This window comes from Cyprinodon variegatus, unplaced genomic scaffold (genome assembly GCF_000732505.1).
Source record: "Cyprinodon variegatus isolate N-32 unplaced genomic scaffold, C_variegatus-1.0 Scaffold139, whole genome shotgun sequence".
Taxonomy (NCBI): domain Eukaryota; kingdom Metazoa; phylum Chordata; class Actinopteri; order Cyprinodontiformes; family Cyprinodontidae; genus Cyprinodon; species Cyprinodon variegatus.
Window position 1 is genome coordinate 775,523 of NW_015150592.1, and position 24,454 is coordinate 799,976.

A 24,454-nucleotide genomic window follows, 5' to 3' on the forward strand; every position below is an offset into this window, starting at 1 on the left:
TTCATGCTTAATTTTTACTCCAGTCTTACTAGAGTATTGAGAGAAGTGGATTTTTTTATTTATTTTTTTTTAAAGCAAAGAATTGATGATTACGTCAGCATGCAACTATACTTCCCTCTTTTTGGAGCCAAAAACAAGCAGTTCTGAAAGGTACATAAATGCCTTGAAAAGGATTATATTAATTCCCTACTATACAGAACACATGATGGCATAATGCCTGCTAAACTGTGGTGCTGATGCCTGAACAGATGTAGCACCTCTGCTTTCAAACGACCATTTACAATCACGCCTTGGCATTGCAAAGTGGTTCTGCATGTCAGCTCAGCGTGTGGTCACACTTATCTACAGGGAGTTTAAAACTCAAATCAACAGAGATGCACTTAAGAAAAAGGGTTGTTTTTGAAGAGATGTTCAGCTTTACCAGAACAGAAAACTGATCAAACTGAAAAAGCAATATTTGCCACGTTTACCCAAATACTTTTCTTAGAGATTCAGTTTTTAAGAAATACTTTTTTTGGAATTTACGCTACATGGTCGAGCATTTCTTGTCACACCTTCAAGATGAAATAAATCTGCATCAAGAAAACAAAAATTCTCACCTTCCTTGAATGTTAGTGTAGAAGCCTTTATCTAATCTTCATGTCTATAAAGCACCGACCATGTTCTGCATTTTTAAGTCCTGCCGTACAGATGACTGCTCAAGAAGTCATTCTGCAACCATGTGATGCCATGAGGAAGCGGCCTGAGGGTTTTCAGTTCTGGCCCACCCGCTGCTCACATACAGTACAGATGGCTGCAGACCGAACTGTCTGCAGACTCAATATGAGCAGAACATTTATTCTGTATGACGACAGAAAGTTAAAACAAAATTTGCTTCCACAGAAGTTTTTATTTATTTTTTAAAATTTCATTTTAAACAGGAAACCAAAAAAAAAAAAAAAAAAACAGAAGTACATCTCTGGATACACAACAGCACCATCTTGTGGTCGACAATAATGTTTCCCATCGTTGGGCAATTTTGGATTGCTTTTGCATACAAATCCAGATGAACAATTCAAAACAAAGTGTGTAAAAGTTTTTCCTCAGCTACAGCTGAGAAACGGCAAGAACCAAAAAAAATCCTTCAGTTACAGAGAAGTCATTCATTTGTCCTTTTGATCTTCTGAAGCAAATACTCCATCTGCACATTCAAGTTTGGCTGTCCTTTCTTTGTCTTTTTGCTCAACATCTGGAATTTTTCAATCTTTTTTTGTTTGTATTTCTGAATAGCCTCTTCTCTCTGTTGCTTATTCTTCAGGTACTCCTGGAATAAGACATAGAATAATAAAAAAATTTAAAAAAACAGTCACAAAAAAAAAGTCGGTGAGCTTATGTGACATGAAACAAAGAAAGAGCCTTTACCTCCTTCTTCTGTCTCTTCTTTTCCTTGATTTTCTCAAATTCCTCCTTGGTCTTCTGATAAGAAGTTTTCCTTTGCATTTTCTTTCGCATGCGGTTGCTTATTGGTAAACTTAAAAACAAGAAAAAAAGATTTATATATATATTTCTTTTTAGAAAAAATAGATATATAATCATGAAAAAATGAAAAACATCAAATAATTACAGTAATTTAGGATAAATGATTCTGTGATTTGTGTCATTTGTTGCAAGGAATATCACCTTTTTTTTTTTTAAATAGAGCAGAGCATCTGCAAAATATTCACAGCGCTGCATTTTATTTTTTTACATCTAGGTATGGAACAGCCTTACTCCACATGGTTTCAATCTCAGTTTCCTTGGAGATCTACACATAAAACATTAGTTTGAAAAATAAAAATTTAATAAATAAAAAGGTGACTTTGAGAATGTTGAAAATGTATTGGAAATTGAGAATTAAGAAACCACAATGGTTCAGTACATTGATTCTTTTTCATGCATTTAAAGCACTGCCATAATATAAAGCTTTGGCTGGCTACTTTATTGCAGCGGTCTGATCAGTGGATTGATTCTTCTCTCTGGACAGAGGAATGCTGGAGCCCTGACAGACTAATAATCACATCACTGACTAAGACTTCCCCCTGTTCACTCAGTTTTAACTCCTTGAAAAAGTCCTGCTGGTTCCAAACTTCTACCATTTACAGATATAGGGATCACTGAACTCATGGGATGTTTAAAGATGCATTCATTTTCTGTTTCCTTCACTAGTTTTGTTGCCTTGACACAATCATGTCTCTAAGGTCTACAGACGATTTCATGCATCTGTGAGGGGTTGTCGCAGTATAAAATTTCAAACTAGATACCAAGGTAAATATCCCATCCTTGATACCATTTGAATAAAAAAGTCAAATAACTAAAGGCACAAATAGATAATTATTGACATGAAAAACCCACCTTTTTGAATCTCAACATGGAAAGTGCTTTCTCAACAGAAACAGAGATGTGTTTAGTTAAATAAGTGTACAAATAAATGTAAAATAATTACCTCAAATATAACATAATTGGATTATATTTTTAGGTTATATGAGGTATTATTCTTTTAATCTACAAAATAATAACGAAATACTCAAACACTTGTATTTAGTATTAACACCATTAAAAATTAGTATTTTATCTGGATACAGCTTTTTAGTGTTGATACTTTTGACAACCCTACTTTCTGGCATGCACTGTAGGCTGTGGGACGTCATTTACAGGAGCGTGCTTTTCCTAATCAAATCTAATTAACTTAATTTAACACATCTGGGTTCAGTTTAAGCTGTGAAAAAAAAAAAGAAATTACTTTCTAACATCCAACACTACAAAATGAATAATGAGAGGTTGTATAATTCCAGCCCAAATCAGTAGGTCGATATCAGTATCGGTCTATACTGAAAGCTGCAATATTTCTATCGCATCAGAAATGGAAAAGTTCTATCAAGACAATTTAAGTAATAATCAAGAGATAATAACTTAATAATTTGAAGCTAATCTGTAGCATCACCGAAAGCGGAGGAAGTGCGGCGCTGTGAATACTTTCCGGATTTACTGTAGAAACATCAGTAAATGAGGACGATTTTAATCAGGGTTTATACAGTAATGAATAACTCAAATTTAATGCTTTTTAATATTCTTTAAATGCTCTTAGAAATAATTTTAATGCCACCAACAGGTACCCGTCGACAGGCTGCAGCCATGTCCTGAATTCCTCGTTTTCCAGCCACTTTTGTTGAAATTTGCTTTTTTCCTCCCATTCTGTAGCTTTTTCTCCGACTCAAGCTTCTTTTCTGAACATACAGCTTTGCGATCAACCGGAAGCAGTTCCACGCAAATATATCGTGATATAATATGTCTGACGAAATTGTTTTTATAAAAATTTTTTTTTTAAATAAAGCATTTTAAATGCCACAATAAACACATTTAATTAATTTTAATGCCAATTAAGGCCTTAATTTAAAAAATAATATTTTAATGACTTTTAATGATTTTTAATGACCCACAGAAACCCTGTTAATTATGTGTTTTACTAGCTTTATGTTTTTTCTTAATTTTTCTTCTTTAGATTTGGTTTGGTTCATATTTTGTCTGACTCCATTCCAGCTTCAGAAAATTGTTTAGTTTTCTCAAAATCTTCAACCTCTATTGAAATACATTTCACTGCTTAGACAGATGAATAAATTAAAAATGTTTTTAATACCTTTATTTCTCTGAAAAATATTACATAGATAACAGAACTAAGCATTTATTAATTCTGACTACATAATTTCTTTAAAAAAGCTAACTATCTCCTGCTTTTCTTCCTACCTTTCTTTCTCTGTTGTTGGTGTGGATTCAGGGTTCTCAGGATCAGAATCCATTAGATCTGATCCTGTGGTAAAGTCTGGTTCAGCAACATCATCATTTCTATCCTCATCTTTCAGCTTCCCTTTCATCCTCAGTTTGCTCCTGTTCGCTCTGTTCTTCAAGGCCTCACTCCTCAGTTTCTCCTCCTCTGCCAGGTATAAATGCTTGAGGTGTTCTGGGTACTCCTCCTTGTACACCACTTTAACCTCAGGGTTCTTCTTATGCTCCCGTCGCAGCAATTTATTGTACTCATGTTTGACTTTCTCCCTTTTCTTAAAAGCAAACCCTTGACCTAAGGAGAAAACAAAATATGACAAATTAAATTGATAATCTGTTAGTTTTAACAGCTATTCAGGAAATCTGTCTAGGTTTCACACAGAATGAACTAAGAGTTGACTGATAGTCTGTAATATGCACACCAACCCTGACACAGCCATAAAACGTCAACATATTTCTTAGGTCTTGACGAGGGATCAAACAATTAATTGCATTAATCAGGGTCAATCGATTATTGAAATGATCGTCAACTAATTTAGTAATCAATTAATCGTTAACTGGAGTATAGAGATGTACCTTTAGCTGACAGAGCAACCCACTTAGAGCAGTAATTATACCAAAGTTGTAAAATATACAAATATAAATAGATGTGTAAATCACCACCATCATGGCGATTCGATTCAGTATCAATTTCCTGACCCAACCATAGATTATTTTCGATACTGAAGAATACACCACGAAAGGATTCAATTCAATTAATAGGTTAATTTCTTTTTTTTTTTTTTAATCTTACAGGCTAGACAATGTTTCAAATTTGAAATAAATCAATGAAAGCTGTAATATGGTTATGCATTTAACTTGAGAACAGCAGCAAATAACAGAAGTAGCAAAGTTGTACTCCACCTAGGCCTATGAAAACCTTATTCACTGAACAATAATAATGCCTCTGTGTTCTAGATTGCATCAAAAAATACTGCAAGCGGAAAGAGGGTAGTGTCTAGAGGAAGCGGGGTTGGAGGGTAAAATAAGTTTAGCGCCTCTGCAGCACGGGAGTCAGAATTATGTCCAGGAGGAAATGGATAAAAATAGAATGAATCGATACTCTTGCTTACGTGTCCATGCATCAGATCATTACGTGTCCATGCATCAGGCTGTTGGATCGATGCATCGATACAAAACGATTATTTACACACCTGTATATAAACACTATGCATTTAAGATAAAAATGTCCTTGTCTGTCAATATGCTCTATCCAGAACTCCTCAAGTTGAAAAGTTTCAGTTTTACCTGGTTTAATTTAGAGATGACCTTAATGTTGTCATATAAATGGACACATAATCTGAACGTAGCTCAAAAGGCTGATTTCCAGTTTTTCAGGAGGACAGTGAACTAAACACACAACCAGAGCCTCAATGTAACTTTACCCCTCTCTGTCTTTGAGAACTGCTTTCCTGCTACTTTTCATTTGTCATTATTAATGTGTAATTAAATTCTGCAAAGTCTTAGAAATGACTTAACTGTTTTATTGTAGTGTTTTCAAACAAGATCACATATAAAAGCTGCAAGACAAAGCTTTAAGGACATTATAAAAAGTTAAATTCAAAAATCATCTACTCCAAAGTCCAAAATAAAACTAAATGAGTATCAGTGATGGGAAAAAAAAAACATTTATCAAGACAAACTTACCTTCTTTAACGCTGCCTTCAAATACTTTGTTGTGTGGGATCCACTTCTTTTTCTTCTTCTTGTTTACCCCACTAAATGCTTTCCTTCCTTTATTAAAATTTGTATCTTTAATTGAAGCTTTGTCGTGTTTTCTCTTCTGGTCCAACGGCGCCATTTGAACATTAAATTATCCCGAAAAACAAAGACTTTTATGAGTACTCCCTCATGCTTTTCCAGCTAGCTAGGCTACAGCTGCATGCTGGTTTCCTGCTTACGCTGCGTGATGAGGAAACTCACCAAGGCATGATGAATCAATTACAGAAAAACTAGTTTAAAACAAACATTTAAAAAATTGTACACCTATGAATTATATTATTTAATAAAGACATTCGAAAGTTTTCATACATGTGTAATCTGTTATGTCCTAAAATAATAAATATTTGATAGCTCACCCAACAGACGCGCCTTTAAACGGTCTTTTGCGGGGTAGGACATAACTAATAGCAACTTAAATGTTGAAAACGAATATTTTCGCACTGGATCAGATTTAAAGAAAAACATATATGCTATGAACAATGAAAACATAACGGGAAAACACGACGAATATCGCTTTTAGTCATCGACTAGTGTTTTCGATTGCTAATGTCTTACACCGTCATCAGCAGAAAAGGGTACACATGCCTTTCTGGTCCTTTTTAAAAAGCTTTTCACAATGACGTCCTTCCGCTGCAGCCTCACGGAGATTCACCAACGGATAGATGAAGTCAAGCGATTTCTGTCGGTGACTCTTGCCATCGCAAATGCTCACACAGTCGAGTTTTATACCCAAGACGTGTGGAAGCGGTTCATGGCTGTGTCGCCTCAGGAGGTGCTGTCAGCGATCAGTTCCGGCAGTTACCAGCAGGTGGAGACAAAACACAAAGAACTGGGTAAATAAAGCCAGAGAGCAACAGTGCTTTCCTTTTATACATCTCCATTTAACTTGTTCTCATTTATGGAAGGATAAAAACAAAGAATTTTTAAAAGTTAGTGTAACTTACTTTACAAATAAAAACCCTACATTAAAAATCATTTTTCTAGCCTTTTTCACTGATGTCTTGCCATCTAAACATATGAACGCATAATGGATGATCTAAAACATACTGTTGTATCTTAAACTGGATGTTTAAATTCTTGTGTGTTGAAGAAAACTGTTCACCTTGGCATGATTCTGCCACCATTGTGTTTAATAGTGTGTGTTGTCCAGCAACTCATCAGGAACCTTTGGAGAAGATGGATAAAAATATATTTTTTTAAATTCTCTATAAAATTAGGAACATTATTGGTGAACCTGAACATCTGTTTCGGAAGCCTTAAGCAACAACCTTGCTTTCATTAAGAGGCTTCTCCAGATCTGCTGCAAGACAGAACATACAGGAGGTCCTTCCTGCCAACAGCTAATAACATCCACAACAGCTACTTAAAAAAAAATATGGAACAAGATTTAATTTCCCCCTTTTTAGTTGAAAGTGTTTTTTAAGTAGTTTGTTTACTTTTTGCTCTTCTAGAAAGACCAGATTTGTTGAGTGTATGACTAATAGTTATTTATGTTGATGCATTCTCCCACCTGAGCTGTGTGTCTCTCCAGCTCTGTAAGACAACCTTAGGACATCTTTGAAGTAGCTGCAGAGCTTCTTGATTCATATCTTTTAATTAAAAGCTGCAGCTTTTAACTAAGTCCATATTTGCCCTTTTAGAAGAGCCTATACACATAAGGATTCCATAAACTCGTATTGTAAAATAAAAAAAAATCATTAACTGAAATTGTTTGGATGCATCTTTATTTTGCTGTTGAATTAATGTATCCAAGCTTATATAAAAAATGAAGATAAATCCAAATAGTTTGCATCGCTTTGTGTCTTTTACTGTGTTTTTCCTCAGAGCATTCCAGGACTGCATTCGGGTTTTGTGTTGATTCAAACCGGCTGGTTGATATCCACGAGCTGTTGGAGGCAGCCAAGGCCCGATCCCTGCCTGGCCTTGGGGTGTGTGTGAGCAGGGATGAGCTGTTGCAGCGCCTCAGAGGCAGCGAGTCGGAGTCTGCAGAAAACAGTAGGAGACAAAGCACCTTTATGCTGCTTTATGCAAGAATAGAATACCGGCAGAGGATTGTCCTGGAATGTGAAGCTTAGATCATGACTTTTTTATTGTTATAATATTTTTTTAGGCCTAACTGGAATAAAAAATGAATAAGAATTGATTTTTCTTTGTAACGCAGCCAGCGAACTGGATCCAGATGAGTTCATGAACTTTAAGAAGTCCCATGAAGTCCAGTGCATGTCTAAAGTGGTGGCCGGTTTGGCTAAGCACTGTGGAGTCAAACAGGTAGAGTAACACTGATAACATCACAAGTTTATCCCAGTGGTGACTTCAAATGTAAATTTTAATATTGATATTTGAATAAGTCTAAAGACAAACATAATGAAAATATCAATTACATTTTAGGTGATAGATGTGGGGTCAGGGAAGGGCTACCTGAGCTCCTTCCTGTCGCTGCGGTATGGCCTTCAAGTGTTCGGCATCGATTCCTCTGATACTAACACCCATGGTGCTCAGGAGAGGAACAGGAAGCTTAAGAAGTTCTCACGAGCATACCAGAAACACAAAAAAGCAGCATGGACACAAGTGGAAGCTCCATCCTCGCTTCAAGAAGAGATGGTAGAAATAAAACCTGAACTGAGTCAGGACAGCGGTGCTCAGCAGGAAGAGGGGCTGTCCGTCAACGCTTTACACTCTGCTGCAGAAACACAGGCAGAGCTGAATCCAGAAGAAGGAGAGTTTTTTCTGAGGGCTCTTTCAGCAGATGTTATTCAGCATTCGTCCCCAAGATTTCCTGCAAATCAGCTCAGCGCTGAGGAGAGGGAGAGGAGGAAGAGAGAGAACCTGGAGAAAAAGGCTCGGACCAGAGGAGAAAGCTCCAGTGGTGTGTTTTCACCGCTCACGTCGTATGTCACGGCAGAAACTGAGCTGAGAGAGCTCATCACAGAGCTGGAGGTAAGAATGTGCAAAAAAACAAAAAAACATTTTGAGAATGCATTTATTATGTGTCAGACAGAGGAACCATATGGTTTAATAGCAAACCTGATTCCCACCGCAGCTTCTAAAATTACAGCTGCTGGAATGGAGAGAAAAAGTGAGGGGTGTAGCTGCTGTGCTGAATCTACAACAATCACCATCAATAAATTCTGCCATCGATCTTCACCTGTCCTCCTCTTTCCCTGCATGTTTTCTCCACACTCTAGGAAGCCATCCTGGTTGGCCTGCACACGTGTGGAGACTTGGCTGCAAGCACCCTGAGGATGTTTGTGGCTAAGCCGGAGCTGTCCGCAGTCTGTGGCGTGGGCTGCTGCTATCACCTACTGTCTGAGGAGTTTAACCCAGACGGACAGGGTAACCAATTATAATCACTGGAATTATAAAGTAAAACTAAGTTGTGAATTTTCATAAACCATAAAAAAATGAAGCAGCAGAGAAATCCCTTTTCCTAAACTATTCCAAAAAGAATAAGTTTTCCAACTTTCCAAAGTCAAGTCCTTCTTAGCTCTACTAGCCTTCACAGATATTAACACTCTTCAGTGCCGATGGTGTTACTGGCAGTAGAAGACCCAAGTTTTTAAAAGTTGGTCTCAATGTGTTTTTTAGAATTGAAGCCAGAGAAAGCAAAGAGATGGGTTTAAGACGTTGACTCTGTCAACATTTATTCACTGCAGTAAGAAATGAAGAAGTGGCACCATTTTTAGCAGTGGCTAAACAGAGCACTACAAATGTTTTTTTATTTTTAATCTTTTGAGTTGTTCAACATCTGTTTTCTTTCAACATGGAGCATTTAGCTTTGTCTATATTCTATAAAAGGTAAGGGTCTATATTCACTCTAAAGAATACACATGGAGACAGATGTTTTCATATTGCTAACTGTGCTCATTAGGAAAATAGCTAAGGGCTTATGGAGAGTTCAACATATCATCATTTTAGATTGTCAAATATTAGCACTAATAATACGTTCTTGCAAGGGGGAGAAATGGCTGTTCTTACATCTTCCTATGCTAAGGAATGATCTGGATCCACCAAATAATTCACAGTTAAAGCTGTAAAAATCTTTTTTTGAAGTTTGTCAAATGTTACTATAATTTTAAACCCACAAACAACCTCTTTTGTTGGTAACTGAATGAACATCACTTCATCTTTTGTACATTTATTCATTTTTTTCTCAATTAACAAAGATTACTTCTTCCAAACATGCTCAGTGTTTACATATAAATTCATCTGTCGGTCCATAATTTTTAAAGTTAATTCTGTTACAGCCTATTAACATGTATTTGTTAGTTCTGATCTATTTTTAGGCCAGCTAATAGGACTTTATGATCAAAATCACACAAATATGACGTAATTATTGAACTCTTTTACCACATTTTTCAGGTAGAATATATGTAAATCAGAGACACCATCATTTAAATCCTTGGCTGGCAAAGCTGTTAAAAAAAATCTCTGGGGGGGGTTTCAGCTTCATCTCTTAAAAGTAAGACATGAAACGATCCAAAGTACAAATAAACAGTAGCAATTGCCAGTGATAAAGAAAGGTAAAATAAACCATTGAAACAATTTAAGTAGCAGCCAGTGCTAATGTTTAGTAAAGAATAGTGATTTTTTTTTTGCCATTTGCAGCAGAAAAATACCAACAAAAAAAATTAATTCAGAAAGCAACAAAAGAAAAATATCTTCCATACAAAAATAACCAAATTTCACAAAAAAGCTTCATATATCAGAAAATAAAAAGTAAACCAGCTATGTAAAATTACTGACTATGTAAATGAAAAATAATGTTTTTGTTTTTCTGGGAACTTCATTGTGGTGCTGTTTGACTCAGGGTTCCTATATTCTGATCATATCATGACTGACATCCCCAACCCGCATTCCAAGAGGCCACATAAAAAAAATTTTATTTGTCAATTATTCCACAGTGGTTGAAAAGACTGAGCCAAGTTGAAAATCCTGAGATCTTTTTGTGCTCAAGGAATCAACTAACGGAGTCCTTAGCAGTGATTTACAGAATCAGAATGGCTGCTGAAAGGTCAACATTTTAAAACCTTTTTAAGTAGAGAGAAATTTGATTAAAATGAACATATTCTGCAGCGCCTGTCTGTAGAGGAATCCAATACTCTTAAGTAGTTACAAATTTTCTGTAATCTGAGAAAAACCTCACCGCCTCAAATTTGTCAAAACATGGCATCACAATCAGATTTTTTTGTAAAGCAAATCAGTTTCTGTTTTCTTTGGAATGACATCTGTTGACAGCCTGGCTTTCAGCATTAGCAGTCTCAGAGCTCTTCTCTGCATAGGACCAGAAAATGATACCATGACAGCCGATTAAAAACATTTTTTTCTTTTTAACGAAGGCGTTAAAAATCTTGTAGCGCGAACTGCAGACCAGCTCACACAGTGGCCCATCTTACTCTAAGATGGAATTAGAGAGCTGAAGCACTGCATTGCACAAGGCGGTTATATGTTTGTTTAGGCTGCTGGTTTCAAATATATTCAGTTCTTTGAAATGAATTATCCATGGATAATAACTCCTCTGGAATCAGGATGGTATTTTATAACAGAAACAACACCTTTTCTGAAAGAACAAAGAGATAAAACTGCAGTTTATAATGGCAGTTTAGCATCAGATCCAGCTTTAATGCTCTATCAGCCTCTCCTGTTGGATTCAGCCATATGACCTGGCTTTGATTTCATCATTTATAGCATGATTATTGCTAATTAGATACACCCAACATGAGATCCAGGTTTAAAGATACTGTAAAGCTCAGGCAAATGTATATGTTCTTTGCTTTCAGGTCAGCTCTAAGCCTTTCCTGGCAAATGGCGACCCATGCACACCACGTTCTGTGTGGTCTCATTTAGTAAGCTATGCAACTTCTCTACCACTACAAGCTGTCACAACAAGGTGATCCTTTTCTCCATAGTAAACCATACAAGAAAATCCTAGATGTGGCAACAAAGAGCCAAATGTAAACACACTCGGTTAGAGAGGCTGATTTTAACACCCATTCTTTAAGCTTATTGCATTTGCTTCGTTTTCAAGTAACTGCTTTGCTAAATTTCATGCAGACAGGGGGAAGAGGTTTGTCCTACTCATTTGTTTCTCTGTGCTGTGCAGAGGTTGTTTAGCATGGCTGCTAATCTAACTGTATGTCCAGAACTGCTTAATCTGACCACCTTACATGAAAGGAGGATGGTATTGGTGCCGCCTTACTCTGCAGCTGTCTTCATACACTGTTCCTTACCCTCGGTCACCGACCCCTTTTAGAAATGGCATAAGAAGGATGTCAGGCTGTCTAGTAGGAACATCCACCACCCTCCCATTTGAATTATGTTCAAAGGCTCTTAAAACTCCCTTAGTTGGAAATATGCGATTCTTATTGCTTAAAACCTACAGCTGCAGACCCACTGTAGTTTTTTTTTTTTTTTTTATAGATGAACTTTCACCTTAAAACTGCTTCATTTCGGTTTGGCTCATGTGTATCAATCATAGTTGCACACTCTTTTCAATGCAGATTGCATTAACAGACCGATAACAGTTTGCAGGAGTTGACTATTTCTTGCAGAAAAATCTGTGCAAACAATTTATGCAGACTTTGAATTAAGTATTGTTTTTTTGGAAAACACATTATGTAAAAGCAATTGGATTAAAACACTGACTTTGCTTAAATGCATTCATATTTTTGCTTCTGGTATTTCTGCTTAGATTTACGTATGTTTTAGTTGCAGGAAAATAATTTCCTAATTTAATGCTTTTCATGCAAAAAACCCCAAAACAAACTAACACTCTTATTGACTACTTAAATTTGCTCCATCATAATAAATCCCAATTGAATTACATTGAAGTTTCTAAATGTAAAAACGTACATTAATTCCTGCTGTTGGGTGTTACTTCATAAAACACAAATACGTGCAGATGCAAGCTTACATCTGGCCTGTTTTAAAGAGGTATCACACTAGTGGGGAAAAAATTTCCGGGGGCTCAAATGTTCAGTCAGCAGACTCTGAGTTTATCTCTGCTCCCTCACAGAGAAGCCTCTGCAGACTGCGTGTGGTTTCCCCCTGAGTCAGTACCTCCGCCATCAGTCCTGGTTCTGTGGCAGAAATGCCAGGATGTCAGCATGTTTGGTGAGTGCGATGACACGAAGAAATGTGTGGTGTCAGGCATGTCTTTGTTAACAAAATCCTCAAGCCGACGTTTAAGAATGATGAACAAACCAAGGCAGCTTTCATCACCCACAGATGAAGGTTACACTTTCTTAATTATTATATTATGGGGCTGTGGGGAAAGATTTAAAACGCATTGGCTAGTAAGGGAGGATTCAGCTCTTATGGTCAGAGTAGAAGTGAGTTGATATAAGCCAAATTCCTCTGGGGAGACAGTTGGCAAAAAAAAAAAAAAACTCTAGAAATAAACTAAATTTTAAGAGACCCATGCAAAGCTTTCACTTCGAAGTACGTCATTTATGGAAGATAGCTTAGCTTTTGCTGATTGTGAAAACTTGGTTAAAGGGTGCTTTAATAACGTATCATTATCAGGGTTTGCACATTTATGCATCCACATTATTCGACTTTTATTTCAACAAATATGTTTACATTTTTGCACCGAGTGGGATGAATATCACATTATTTCTTCATAAAAATGTAAAATTATTTATCATATCATCATTTATTTACATTATTAAGAAGCTGCTTACACTTATGAGAGCCAAACCATTTGTGGAGGACTCAAAACGAGGATTTTAAACCTAAAAACACGATTCAGCTGTTTAGCATAGTGGCTGCAGCATGGCCTGTAGTTATAAAGCAGTTTCTCAAGTCAAGGGAATCCAAAGTGCTTTGCACTACATTTTAATACTCTTTATTATGAAAGCCAATTGTTTCCTTTTATGTAAAATGTAAAAAATGCATTGACTCATTGACTCAAATGCAATCCCTCAAAGTAAGCATGCTTGTACACTGGAAATAATCGAAATCTAGATAAGTAATTTTTATCTTAAAATAAGTGCATTTGTTCTGGGATTGAGGAGGTAAATGAGACATCTTGCCAATGAAACAAGACAATTTCAACTAAAAATAAGAAAACACAATTGGGTTGTCTTATTTCAAGTGCACATTATCCAATTATCTTATTTTAAGAGTAAAGATATTGATTCCATTGGCAATCTATCTAATTTACCTCCTCAAATTAAGGGTAAATACACTTAATTTGAGAATTTTTTACTTATTTCTAGATAGTTTTCCAGTGTAGCGACAGTGGAGAGGAAAGACTCCCTTTTAACAGGAAGAAACCTCCAGCAGAACCAGGCTCAGTGTGAGCGTCCATCTGCTGAGGCCGACTGGGGTTCAAGGAGACAGAAGCAGAGATCGAAAAGGCAACTGTCAACCAGCTCCACAAGCGGCCCCGTCCAGGAAACACACAGCCAGGCAGATGAGCTCTGAGCTAGCTCCCATGTCAGAGGTTGAAGTGAGAGCACCTCCAGCTAGTCACAATCAGAGAAACAGGACTACACTGAAAAACAGGCTGAGCTCAAACATCTATAAACAAAAGTGTTGATAGCAGCAGAACAGCTGATATCTCTCTCCAGGATGGAGTCACAACCAAACAGGAACAGACCAGATGAAGCTACTAGTAGAAAAATATGCCCACACCAACGCCTCATTTACTCCATGTTTGGTTGTTTTCATTTCCTGCACAGAAGTACATGCATTATGCAATTTGTGTGTATTAAATTATGCTAGTCCACAGGTCCATGATTATTTAGATGCAGATATGGAAACATCAGTAGTGCTGCCATATTTTTTTTTAAGAAAGAAAAGGTTTTCTCTTTGTACACTCTGGGAAATTTTGGCATCTTTCTTAAATACTTTAAAGCAGCAAATTATATTTCTGTCTGCAGCAAAGCATGTGAATTATCATAATGGGAAGCTACAGCTGATGTTCTCATGTCTGCTGATTTTTTGCTTGGGCTTGAGTTAAAATTCACCTTTATGCTCTTGGAAGACAAACTAATAAAAGTTGTTCACTTTATATCAGTGGTCACATTTGAAATCCTTGTAGAAACAGTGTTTGGCAGATTATATATTATATACATAGAATTGGCTGTAACATTTTCATAACCAGAAAGCACTTTATTATATCAATCTTATTTTTCTACCAAACAGGCGCTGGAGAGGGTCACCCTTGGCCAGAGTGTAAGTAAAGCGTTCCTACTTATCATTTTCAATATAATTAACTAGAAGTAATCATTACAGAAGAGTCAAATCATCCTGAGCAAATCTTTCATTACTTTTAACTAAACAAATCTATCAGCTCATTTCAAACCTCAAACATGCACAATCAATAACCTCCCGGGCTGCTTTATCATCACTGTCAATCTCCTGCATGCATTTAAACAATCAGTCCATTCATTTTGCAGTTGTTTTAAGTCTTTGATTGACTTTGGTGTATTTGTACGAAACATTGAGCTAAGAGGCTTCGAGCCAAGTTCGATACATGATACCGTCTGCCATTAATATGGAATGTTTATAAATATTAATGTAATCATGGAAAGATTGATTATTACTGCTGTAGCCGAGGCTTGAATCCAAAAACAGGCTTGATTGCCTGCTTGTGTTGCATTAAGTTTGTGGAAATGTCAGAAATATTCATCCACTATGTTGGAGCATATGCTTGGGAAATATACAATAAACGGCTTTATGTGTTTATTTTTTCCTTCAGATTCAGATGGAGTCTTTGTTCTATCGAGCCGTTCTTCACGTTATTCTGAGGGACCACTACAGCTCCTACAAAAGGTAACAGGACCTGATTTTTTGTTGTTTAATGGTTACAGAAGGATGGTAAACAGAGCAGGCGTCAAGCTTTTAAAGCAGTTCAAAGGGTTTGTTTTTCCTGTACTGAACTGAGAAGGGAACCTTTTTTTTCTGGTTTGTTTGAATTCCTAATGAACCAAGACCTGCAAACAAAAGCCACATGTACTCAGTTATGGAGCAGCCCATGAATCATATCAGACCTTTCAGAGCTGAAAATAATTCTGTTGAGACAAAGATCAAGTCAGAAGTGTTGACAGTCGTCTATTAAAGCATTTAAGATACAAACAGCCACAACTAAAGCGGAAAGTTGACAAAGTACCGACTGTGTAGCTTTCAGATATTAACCCGATAGGATTTCTCCCATGTTTACAGCATCATAATGGACCGTTTTATTCCGTCATTCAGCCCTTTGATTGGATACATTTATCAATTAAACAAGTAGAGCTAAAGGAAAAGTGAAGCTTGTGTTTACTTCATTCTGATATTAGATCAAGCAGTTATTCCCTCAGCATACACAGTACTTTATCATTTGCCACATTGCAAATTTGATTTGTTGTGATAGACAATCACATTGTGTGGAAAGTTGTTAACAAAGACAAAGGATTTATGGCTCTTAAAAGTTTTTGCAAGTAATAATAAAGAAGGCATCCAAAGAAAAACCTCCAGAATCTAAACTGCAAAAACATCTAGAAATAGGTGAAAATTTCTTAAATCAGGTGTATCTACTATTAATTTGAGTAGGTAAATAAGATGTTTTACTAATGGAATAATTATTTTTAATCTTAAAATAAAATAATCAGATAATATGCACTTGAAATAAAACAATGCAATTTGTTTCGTTTTTTTTTTTACATGTAAATTGTCTCATTCCTTTGGTAAAGGGTCTCACTTAGCTCCTCTATTCAGAAAAAAAATGACTTATTTGGATTTCAGTTTTCTGCAGCATATACATCAGCAACGACTTCCTTGTTATTTAGTAATCATCTAATCTGTTAAGACTGGATTGCTTTAGGCGTATCAGACTACAGAGAGCTGGAGAAAAACCCACTTGGTTTTATGTAAAATGTTTGCCAAGCATATAATATATTTCTTATAATATCATGATTGTTTAGATTTATAACATAAAATCCCCAAAACATGCTCTTTGAAAGGAGTGTTCATTCAAAGGACTACAAACATGAGATCTTTTGGGTCAGTTAAGAGCTTTGTTATCTCAACCAACAGCTTGAGTGTTTTTCTTTGGTTCTGATCTCCGTATAGGAATGACCTGCCTGAGGTATTTTCTGCTGATTCCTACAGATGTTATAATAATTCCTGTTTTCTCAGTGTTTCTCATTGGTATGAAATCTCACCCCAAGCACTGGCAGTTAAGGGTGGAAATAATCTGCCTTACTGTGGTATGTTTATTGACCTGAAGAAAGAAAAACGTTACTTTCTGAACAACTGTCGGTTACTTGTTGAACTGAAAATTGGGCGACCAAAATAATTACCTAAATATCTGTCAAACCACTTCTGAGTATTTGGAGCTGTATATTTGCACAGACATGGCAATTTGCCACTTCCTGTTTACAGGAGTTAGCTCTGAGTTATATAGTTAGTCAAACCAATGACTGGTTGTCCCTTCGCTCTGAATATCGACTCATATGGTTCAAATTATAGCTACATATTGAAGCATTATGTTAAAAAAAAGCTGGTACTAAATGACTTTTAAAGTTATTTTCAGTTAGTTTGTTAGGTGCTTCTGAGAGCAAGATTTCATCAGGGAACAATAGGGGGAAATGCAGCTGACCTGAGGTCAGTCCTTATACGATGTTTATGCTGCAGACAAGATCAGATGTTCGTAAAAGACACAGAGCCCTTCCTGCCCTCTGCACCTCATTTTAACGACAGGCATTAGCATCAAATATCCATTACTTTCCCCCAGACGGAGCCTATTCATCACTGTTAAGCCCTGTGGAAGGGTTCGATTGCTAAAGTGTGATTTAAAGCAAAACGGGCGACACATGAGGAGATTGAAGGAGTGGCAGGTTGTTTGTTCCACTGTGCCAGAACTGAGAAATAATGTGTTTGTTCCACAGTGAAAAGCGGGTCGGAAATGTTTATTCCAAAGCAAAATCATTTGTGGACTACGTTCGCCGAGCTCTGCACAGATTGGAGCTGGATGACTCAAAGGTCAGACGGAGAATATTTCATTGATCTTACAACAGCCTGTAGGAAGCGTAACATAAACACCCATTTTCCTTTTTCACCACAAGGTTGAGATAAGATCTGTATTTAGTTTTATTTCAGACAGCTATAAATATGATATCCTGATTTATAAGGATGCCAGGCAAGAGTCTATTACCTTAGAATGGGATGACGCATTTCTATCATCAATTAGTTTTTTATAGTCTTAAAAATCTTTATAAAATCTGAAGCCTTGCTCGCTGTCCTCTTCCATACAGTTTTTTCTTCTTTTATCTTCTGTGATCTGACGTACTCACATTCTTTCTTCTTCTCCAGCTTTGTGACAGTGACATTCAGAGCTACTATGACACATACAAGGCACGGATGGACGAGATGCATGCCTTTAACATGGTAGGTACATTTCAGTGGACGCCAGATGCTCCTCCTAGTTTTTGAAATTCTGGAATAAATCCAATGAAGTTCTTGTATTTCCAGGTTTCGTTTAATGTCACATTAAGTTAAATACATGTATTTAGCTCTTTAAATACCAACATCTATAGGAAGATCTTAAGAGAGATGAAGTGGGAAATGTAAAGATGGAATAGTATGACACTGACATGAATTGTTGAAGCGTTTAACCCTTCACTGCCTTGAAGGCTACTTAGGTTTATTAATGTCTTCAACATGGTTCAAATTGCACCACAATAATTCAGGGAATTAAGTTTGAAATATTTTAATTCCTGCAAATTGTAGGTAAATTATAGATCTGTGGGAAATTACGTGAGTAAAATTATACAGAAGAGGAAAACTAGCCGTTTTTCCCTGAGGCGGCTAATTATGGCGTTAACCACAATCCAGATTTAGTTTGCGGACATAAAATACTGTTATTTAAAGGGTCAATGCAAACAAGCAAGCAGATGGGGCACAAGTCATAGGGATGTTTTGTTTTAGTCTACTAGAAATAGGTATTAGTGAAAAGATCCTTTTATTAAAGAGTAACTTCTCTCCTCATGTCGTTCTCGCTGTAGCTGAAGGTGACCCTTGCACCATGCATAGAGGGTCTGATTCTGCTCGATCGCCTCTGCTACCTGAAGGAACAGGTAATGTTGCCATCTTTATTAGTAGGTCTTCCTGAACATGGAAAAGTCAGAACAATGTGAACTTTGGACTTTCACCTCTAAAGACCCACTTATTTAATTAGCTCAATGTATGAACAAACATCAAATGATTTTAAGATTATGTCATTCGGGTTATTTTTAAAAGCTTTATCTATATAGGTAATTAAAAAAATATATAAAATGATCTAATTTCTTGGAGGCCCCAGATTTTTGATCTAGGAAAAATATAGAATTTTTTTTTTACTCACCCTTTGTCTGTAAATAATAAAGGCCAACTGAACATAAAAGGTTAAAAAAAAATGCTTAAAACGTTTGGGAAAACTGGCATTGAGTCTTATAGTTTTCAGCATCAGAAAACTTCTTTGTCATCTTGCAGCATTTTATTCATATTAAAGGACTTTGACTAGGCCATTTCAAAATCTTTGTTTGTTTTAACCATTCAGAGGTACATTTTCCGGTGCACATTGGATAACTGTCCTACAGTTAAACCAATTGATTTAGTGTTGTAGTAAATGGCAAAATGGTAAAATTGGATTTTTCTTTCCAAAAAGAATAATCTTATTTAATTCCTTCTTTCAAAAGAGGAGCAGTCCAGTTAACTTTCTACTCTTAAAGAAAGTATAAAATACATTTGATTTAAATTAATGTATGTAATCTACGTCGAGTATTTCTGTGGGGGGGGTTTTGTCGATCTAAAATGTTTGTGTGAAAAATAAAAATTAAAAAAATAAAAGAAATCGTTATAAGGTGAATAATTTTTAGCACTATAAAAAAACTAGAATTAAACAATAAAACAGGAACTGTGACAAACATTCTGGACAAGGGCCTGGTGTTATCTTTTAACAACTTAATGGCCAACATATTAAACAAGCAACTGAGCGTGAGTTTGCTGTTAGAGAACAATTTGTCTGTTTTTATTTATTTTAAGGCTTTTTACACATCTTTACCAGATGTGCAAAGCAACATGAGGGGTACTGTGAATAGAGTAGAAGAGTGATCAATAAAAGATGTGCATTTTTAGGCATTTTTCATGTTGCAAGCAATCTGGCTCATGGCAGCTTACTTGTCATGATACAAGCAATAAAGCATCAGTCTAAAAATATACATTGAAATGTTGCAACAGACCCAAAAGATTTGATCTCCCAAACAGTGCTCTAGCTGTAATCCCCACTGCAGAAAGATTCCCTTATGATTCAGCTGGACTCATCACTGTTGATTGGCTCATACGGCTCGTTGATTGGGATTTAAAACTCGCCTCCCCGATGATTAAAGGGAACATGCAGAGATGTCAGCTGAAATCAGGACCGCTGACATTAATATAGGTGTCAGCCAAATTGAATGCAGCTTGCAATTTACAGTCTTCTGTTGCTGCAGCCAAACACAACAAGCTAATCTTTGCTCTGAGTCATGGTGAGGAGATACAATGGATGTTTTAGCTTTGAAGTGGTGATTACATGTGGTTAATGTGTCAGGTGGACTTCCTCATTAGGGCCATGTAATCAAACTATGCAACATCAACATCACCGATCGGCACTGAAGGCTCTTCCATGAGGAGGAAAACGGTGCTGATAGATGTACAGTAATGTGATCCATGTGACGATGTGTTCTGGAGTATGCTAGGCTAAACCTAAACAGCCAAAACACTGCGAAATGTTTCTGATTCAATAGATGTAAACAAGGTAGATGAAGACAATGCTCTTCCAAACAAACAGTTCACTTATAACCAATTTTTTACATTCTCCCTGATACACTTCATAAAACTTTCTCCGATTTGGGGATTTTGCAGTCTTAGATTTAATTGTACGACATATCGATTTTATGCAGTAGTCCAACAAAAAGTAATGCCCTACTGTAAAGCATGCAGAAAGCATGGTTTTCCATCTAAAACTAAATGACAGAGCACCAGACAGTCAAGAAAAGAAATGAACTCATTCTTATGGAGCCTAGGCGGAAGTTCAACTGAAGAAACTGATTGCTCTCTGACATCCACCTGCGACACAGCCAATCAGCTTTGAACCACACCTCCACGAAAGCCAATCAGCATCCAAAGTTCATCTTAAAAGGTCTCCAATCCGCAACACCTCTGCTACCTAGTGCGCATGCAGTGGTTGCGCTGTGTGACTTCATTCAGATGACCCCGTCTCAACCCACCTCCAGCCCCTCTTCCACCATCGTAGCAAAAACTTAATCAGAATTTCATTCCTCCCGGACTCTTACAGCATTCCATTTCTCATCTCAACTTGTCCGGCAGAAGACCGCCATGTTGAGCCTGGTTCTGCGGTTTCTTCCCAATGAGGAGTTTTTCTTCTCCACTGTCGCTTCATGCTTGCTCATCATGGACAGGTTCTCTCAATCTGTGTTATGCAACCTGGACTTCCATCTTCCAGGTCCCTGAGTGAAGCTCTAGAATCAGCTCACGCAGTCCACTGGATCTCCCCATAAAGCTCAGCATACCGTCTTGCTAACCATCAGTCTACAGACTGACTTGGGGGGGAAACAGCCTTATTCTTTAATCCAGTTCACGCATATCTATCAAAATTCAGCGCTATGTTTCCTGCCGAGGTCCAAGCGCCAAAGACCAAGTATTGTATCAATGAATTTCTTCTAATTGTCCTCTCTCCGTGTGAGTTTTTCAGATTGAACTGAGAAAGAAACTGCTGACCTACTGAAGCAGGATTTCCTAGATAAGTTGGGTGTGGAAGCTGTTAACAATCTTGTGGTAACTTTGGAGGAGCTACAGGAATCTGTACCTCAGGAGGGAGAAGCTATCAGCATTATTGTTAATCATGTAAAAAATTTGGTTTTGGGAAGTACCCACAAAGGTGCACAATAAGGGGGTTTATTGAAATCAGACAAAAAATAAAGCTGAAGGTCTTTTTTGGGTAAAACATTTTTTGCATTGAAAGCACAAACACTGAGCCACCCTTAACGCTCAACCCCAGAGTAAAATGTGGTTTTAGCATCATTCTCTCTTTCAGCAGGGACTGGAAATACCAATTACTGGCAAACTTTTTCATGCAATGGTTTCTAAGAAAATCATTCTTCCCCATTTCACAAACAGTGTTGACCTACTGCATTATGGGAATGAAAACATTTTTAAAGTCTGTGATTGTTGTTTTAGAATGTCAGAATTCTCAAGCTGTAAAAATACTTTAGAAAGCCAATGCATAAGGTGTTTCCAAAAAAGTAAAAATAAAAACAATCTTGTGACAATGACTTGGATGACTGGGAATCTTCACAAGTATAAGATGTGTGTGTTTTTCTGTCTTGTAGGAGGATGTATCGTTCTCTGCATTGGTGCAGCTGTTTGACCCCCTTCTGTCCCCAAGATGCTTCGCTGTTATCGGACTCAAAAGTTGTCCTGTGAATCTAAAACTCTGAGAAGTTTATGCATTTGCACATTAAGATGATATACAGACATTTATTAAGGATTTTCAATATCTATTTTTTTATTATTTAAATAATTGCATTATGGTGCATTATTTCCTCCTTCTTTGTTAGGATGTATGGATTTATATTAGTATGTATTTTTGTCCTTAAGGCTCTGCTTTGCCTATTTTTGCAGTTTTGTTGGCCACATATGTGAAGCATTTCCAGTTTTCTTATTGCGAGAAAGACTCAGAACACCTGGAAAATCTGTGATTTCATGTATTTCAAAGCCTTTTGTTTCAGACTCTTAAGGAACGTTCAGAGAAATAGTAGTGTTTTGGGATTTCAGTCACTTTGGCATATCTGGAAAACCCATTTCTTGCGTCTCAAACTGATGAATGCTAAGAAATAAATTGACAAAAAAAGCATTTTATTCTCTTTTTTTCTTTTGTCTACAGAGGGAGGTGTAAGTTGTGCATCTTTCTACCCAACATCAATATTTATCTGTATATTTTGCTTTTAGAATTTTGCACATTCCCTCTTTTGAACCTTTTCATATGAAATATCATTAATTTATATTTTTTATATTGTTTGTTATAAAGTATATTCACAATTTGAATAAAAAACAAAAATAATGTTTTGGGTTTTTTTAACACTTGGAAGGGAAAAATAAAGCAATCTCATTCCTAATCAGCTCCGTTTTATTTTACACTACCTATTATTTAGTAAACTGCACTTTTATCTCAATGGAAAAAAAGTCTTAGATATTTGCAGGATTACAAAGATAAAAATGGTTTCTCTAGTCCGAGGCTAAAGTTAATGTACAAGATGTGGACAGAAACTAACACAGCACACGCCCTTCTCACAGTGATGCATGGTGGTGGCAGTATTACACGCAGGGAAGCAGATCAGAGTCGACAGGACAAATAGGGGAGCCAAATAGAGATCAGGGCATATTCAAGTGTTTGAGTGGCCCAGTCAAAACCCAGGTCAAAAACTATACTGTATATATATATATATATATATTTTATATATTACTATTTTTTTTTTTTTAGATTATAATTCTAACATAGACCTTAAAGTCTATTATTACATATTCTTTTATCTCAATCTAACTGTGCTTTATCTATTTTACAAAATGAAATAAATATAGAGCTTAAGGCAAAAGGGTAAGATGTTTCTGGAATGTAGTGACTCAGTGTGGCTGATAAATATAAACACAAAGCTTCAACTAATCTTTTTTCTTTTTCAATATATAAAAAAAAATGTTTACTTTCACTTTTAAACACTGCACTACTTGTGCTGGTGTGCCACATAAAGTACAAATGCAATGCATGGAAGTTTATTCAGTTGTAAAAATGTGAATGGATGGAGTTTTATAATAGACTGCACTTAGTAGCAGGTAATTTCCCAAACATTACAGAAAAGAAGCATTTTAGTCTTTGTGCTTATGTGGAAAATATCTGTTTAATTAATCAAAAAATATATTTTGATGCCTTCATAAGTAAAAATAATTGCTTTTTAACTTTTAATGTTTGTGGATTTAAATCAAATCCCTTTGATGAACATAAAGTTAATAAAGGAAAAGCGAATTGGAATAAAATAAAAGTTCATGAGCGTTGCGTTACAGTATTAAACATTGAGTCATTAATGATCAAAGCAGATGTTCTTAAGAACCATTTTTCGCGTGAGAGGATTTCATCACCAAAATAAGAAAAGGTGGAGATCCTGACCTAATTAAGTCCAAAACAATAATTCTGGAAATAATGTTCAAAGCAGCTTGAAATGAACTATTTCTTTCTGTCACACCTTTGTGTGTGTTCTCTGTTTGGGGCTTTAGCTGCAGCAGCTGCACATCTGCTGCCCATTCATGGGTTTTACATACTGTACTTGCAGTGGTGAGACTGTCCCACAGCCTTTTTATTTTTATCCCACTTAAGACAGACGGTGATGCGTCTGGGCCGTGTTCAGAGCTCTCAGTATGTTTCGCTCTGACAGTCTGGCCAAACTGGACAGAAAAGAATTAAATAAAGTCACAGATGTGAATGTGGCTATCTTGGGATTCAAACTCCACTTGGTTATGTTTTTTTTTTTTCCAACTGAGTCACGTCCTGTGAACCTGCCCATCCTTGATGGTCACACGCATGTTTGTTCATCTGTATTTATATATAAACAGTCATCCAGACTCTTTCAAGTGTCCACACAGGAAAAATGAGATGACAAAAGGTTTGCACACAATTCTGCTGCAGTTAACAGACGGCGGGTGCGTAAACCCCTTTTCCTGGCTTTGCCCTTAACAGATGGCAGGAAAAGGTTCTCAGGATGCAGTGGGAACTCGGAGACACAAATAGTCAACATTAAGAAGGCTGTACCACCTACACAGACTTCTTCCCAGTGAGGTAGGGATCAGGGGAAATGGAGGGGAAGTGAGGCGAGTCTGCTTTAACTCC

At 36.6% G+C, this 24,454-nt stretch overlaps 3 protein-coding genes across 5 annotated transcripts in view; 1 reads left to right on the forward strand and 2 right to left on the reverse strand.

Annotated features, from left to right (window-relative positions):
- LOC107085996 (ras and EF-hand domain-containing protein-like) overlaps positions 1-869 on the reverse strand; it is a 14,455-nt gene extending 13,586 nt beyond the window's left edge. For all 3 annotated transcript variants that reach the window (XR_001481287.1, XR_001481288.1, XM_015376710.1), the window contains exon 1: positions 600-869. The gene's annotated coding sequence lies outside the window, so the exon portion shown is untranslated. The remainder of the gene's footprint in view (positions 1-599) is intronic.
- A 74-nt stretch (positions 870-943) lies between these two features.
- On the reverse strand, positions 944-5,745 carry ccdc59 (coiled-coil domain containing 59). Its single transcript, XM_015376711.1, has 4 exons — positions 5,482-5,745; positions 3,760-4,090; positions 1,402-1,510; positions 944-1,303 (listed from the first exon to the last, which is right to left on the reverse strand). The coding sequence occupies exons 1-4, from the start codon at positions 5,633-5,635 to the stop codon at positions 1,139-1,141; spliced, it is 759 nt and encodes a 252-aa protein (XP_015232197.1). The 5' UTR covers positions 5,636-5,745; the 3' UTR covers positions 944-1,138.
- Positions 5,746-5,920: 175 nt separating this feature from the next.
- Positions 5,921-22,091, forward strand: mettl25 (methyltransferase like 25). The gene is made up of 12 exons (XM_015376712.1): positions 5,921-6,389; positions 7,381-7,551; positions 7,718-7,824; positions 7,945-8,493; positions 8,742-8,889; positions 12,569-12,666; positions 14,704-14,733; positions 15,260-15,333; positions 17,430-17,523; positions 17,854-17,928; positions 18,546-18,617; positions 21,909-22,091. Exons 1-12 carry the CDS (start codon positions 6,173-6,175, stop codon positions 22,014-22,016), a joined length of 1,743 nt encoding a protein of 580 aa, XP_015232198.1. The 5' UTR covers positions 5,921-6,172; the 3' UTR covers positions 22,017-22,091.
- Positions 22,092-24,454: the final 2,363 nt, after the last annotated feature.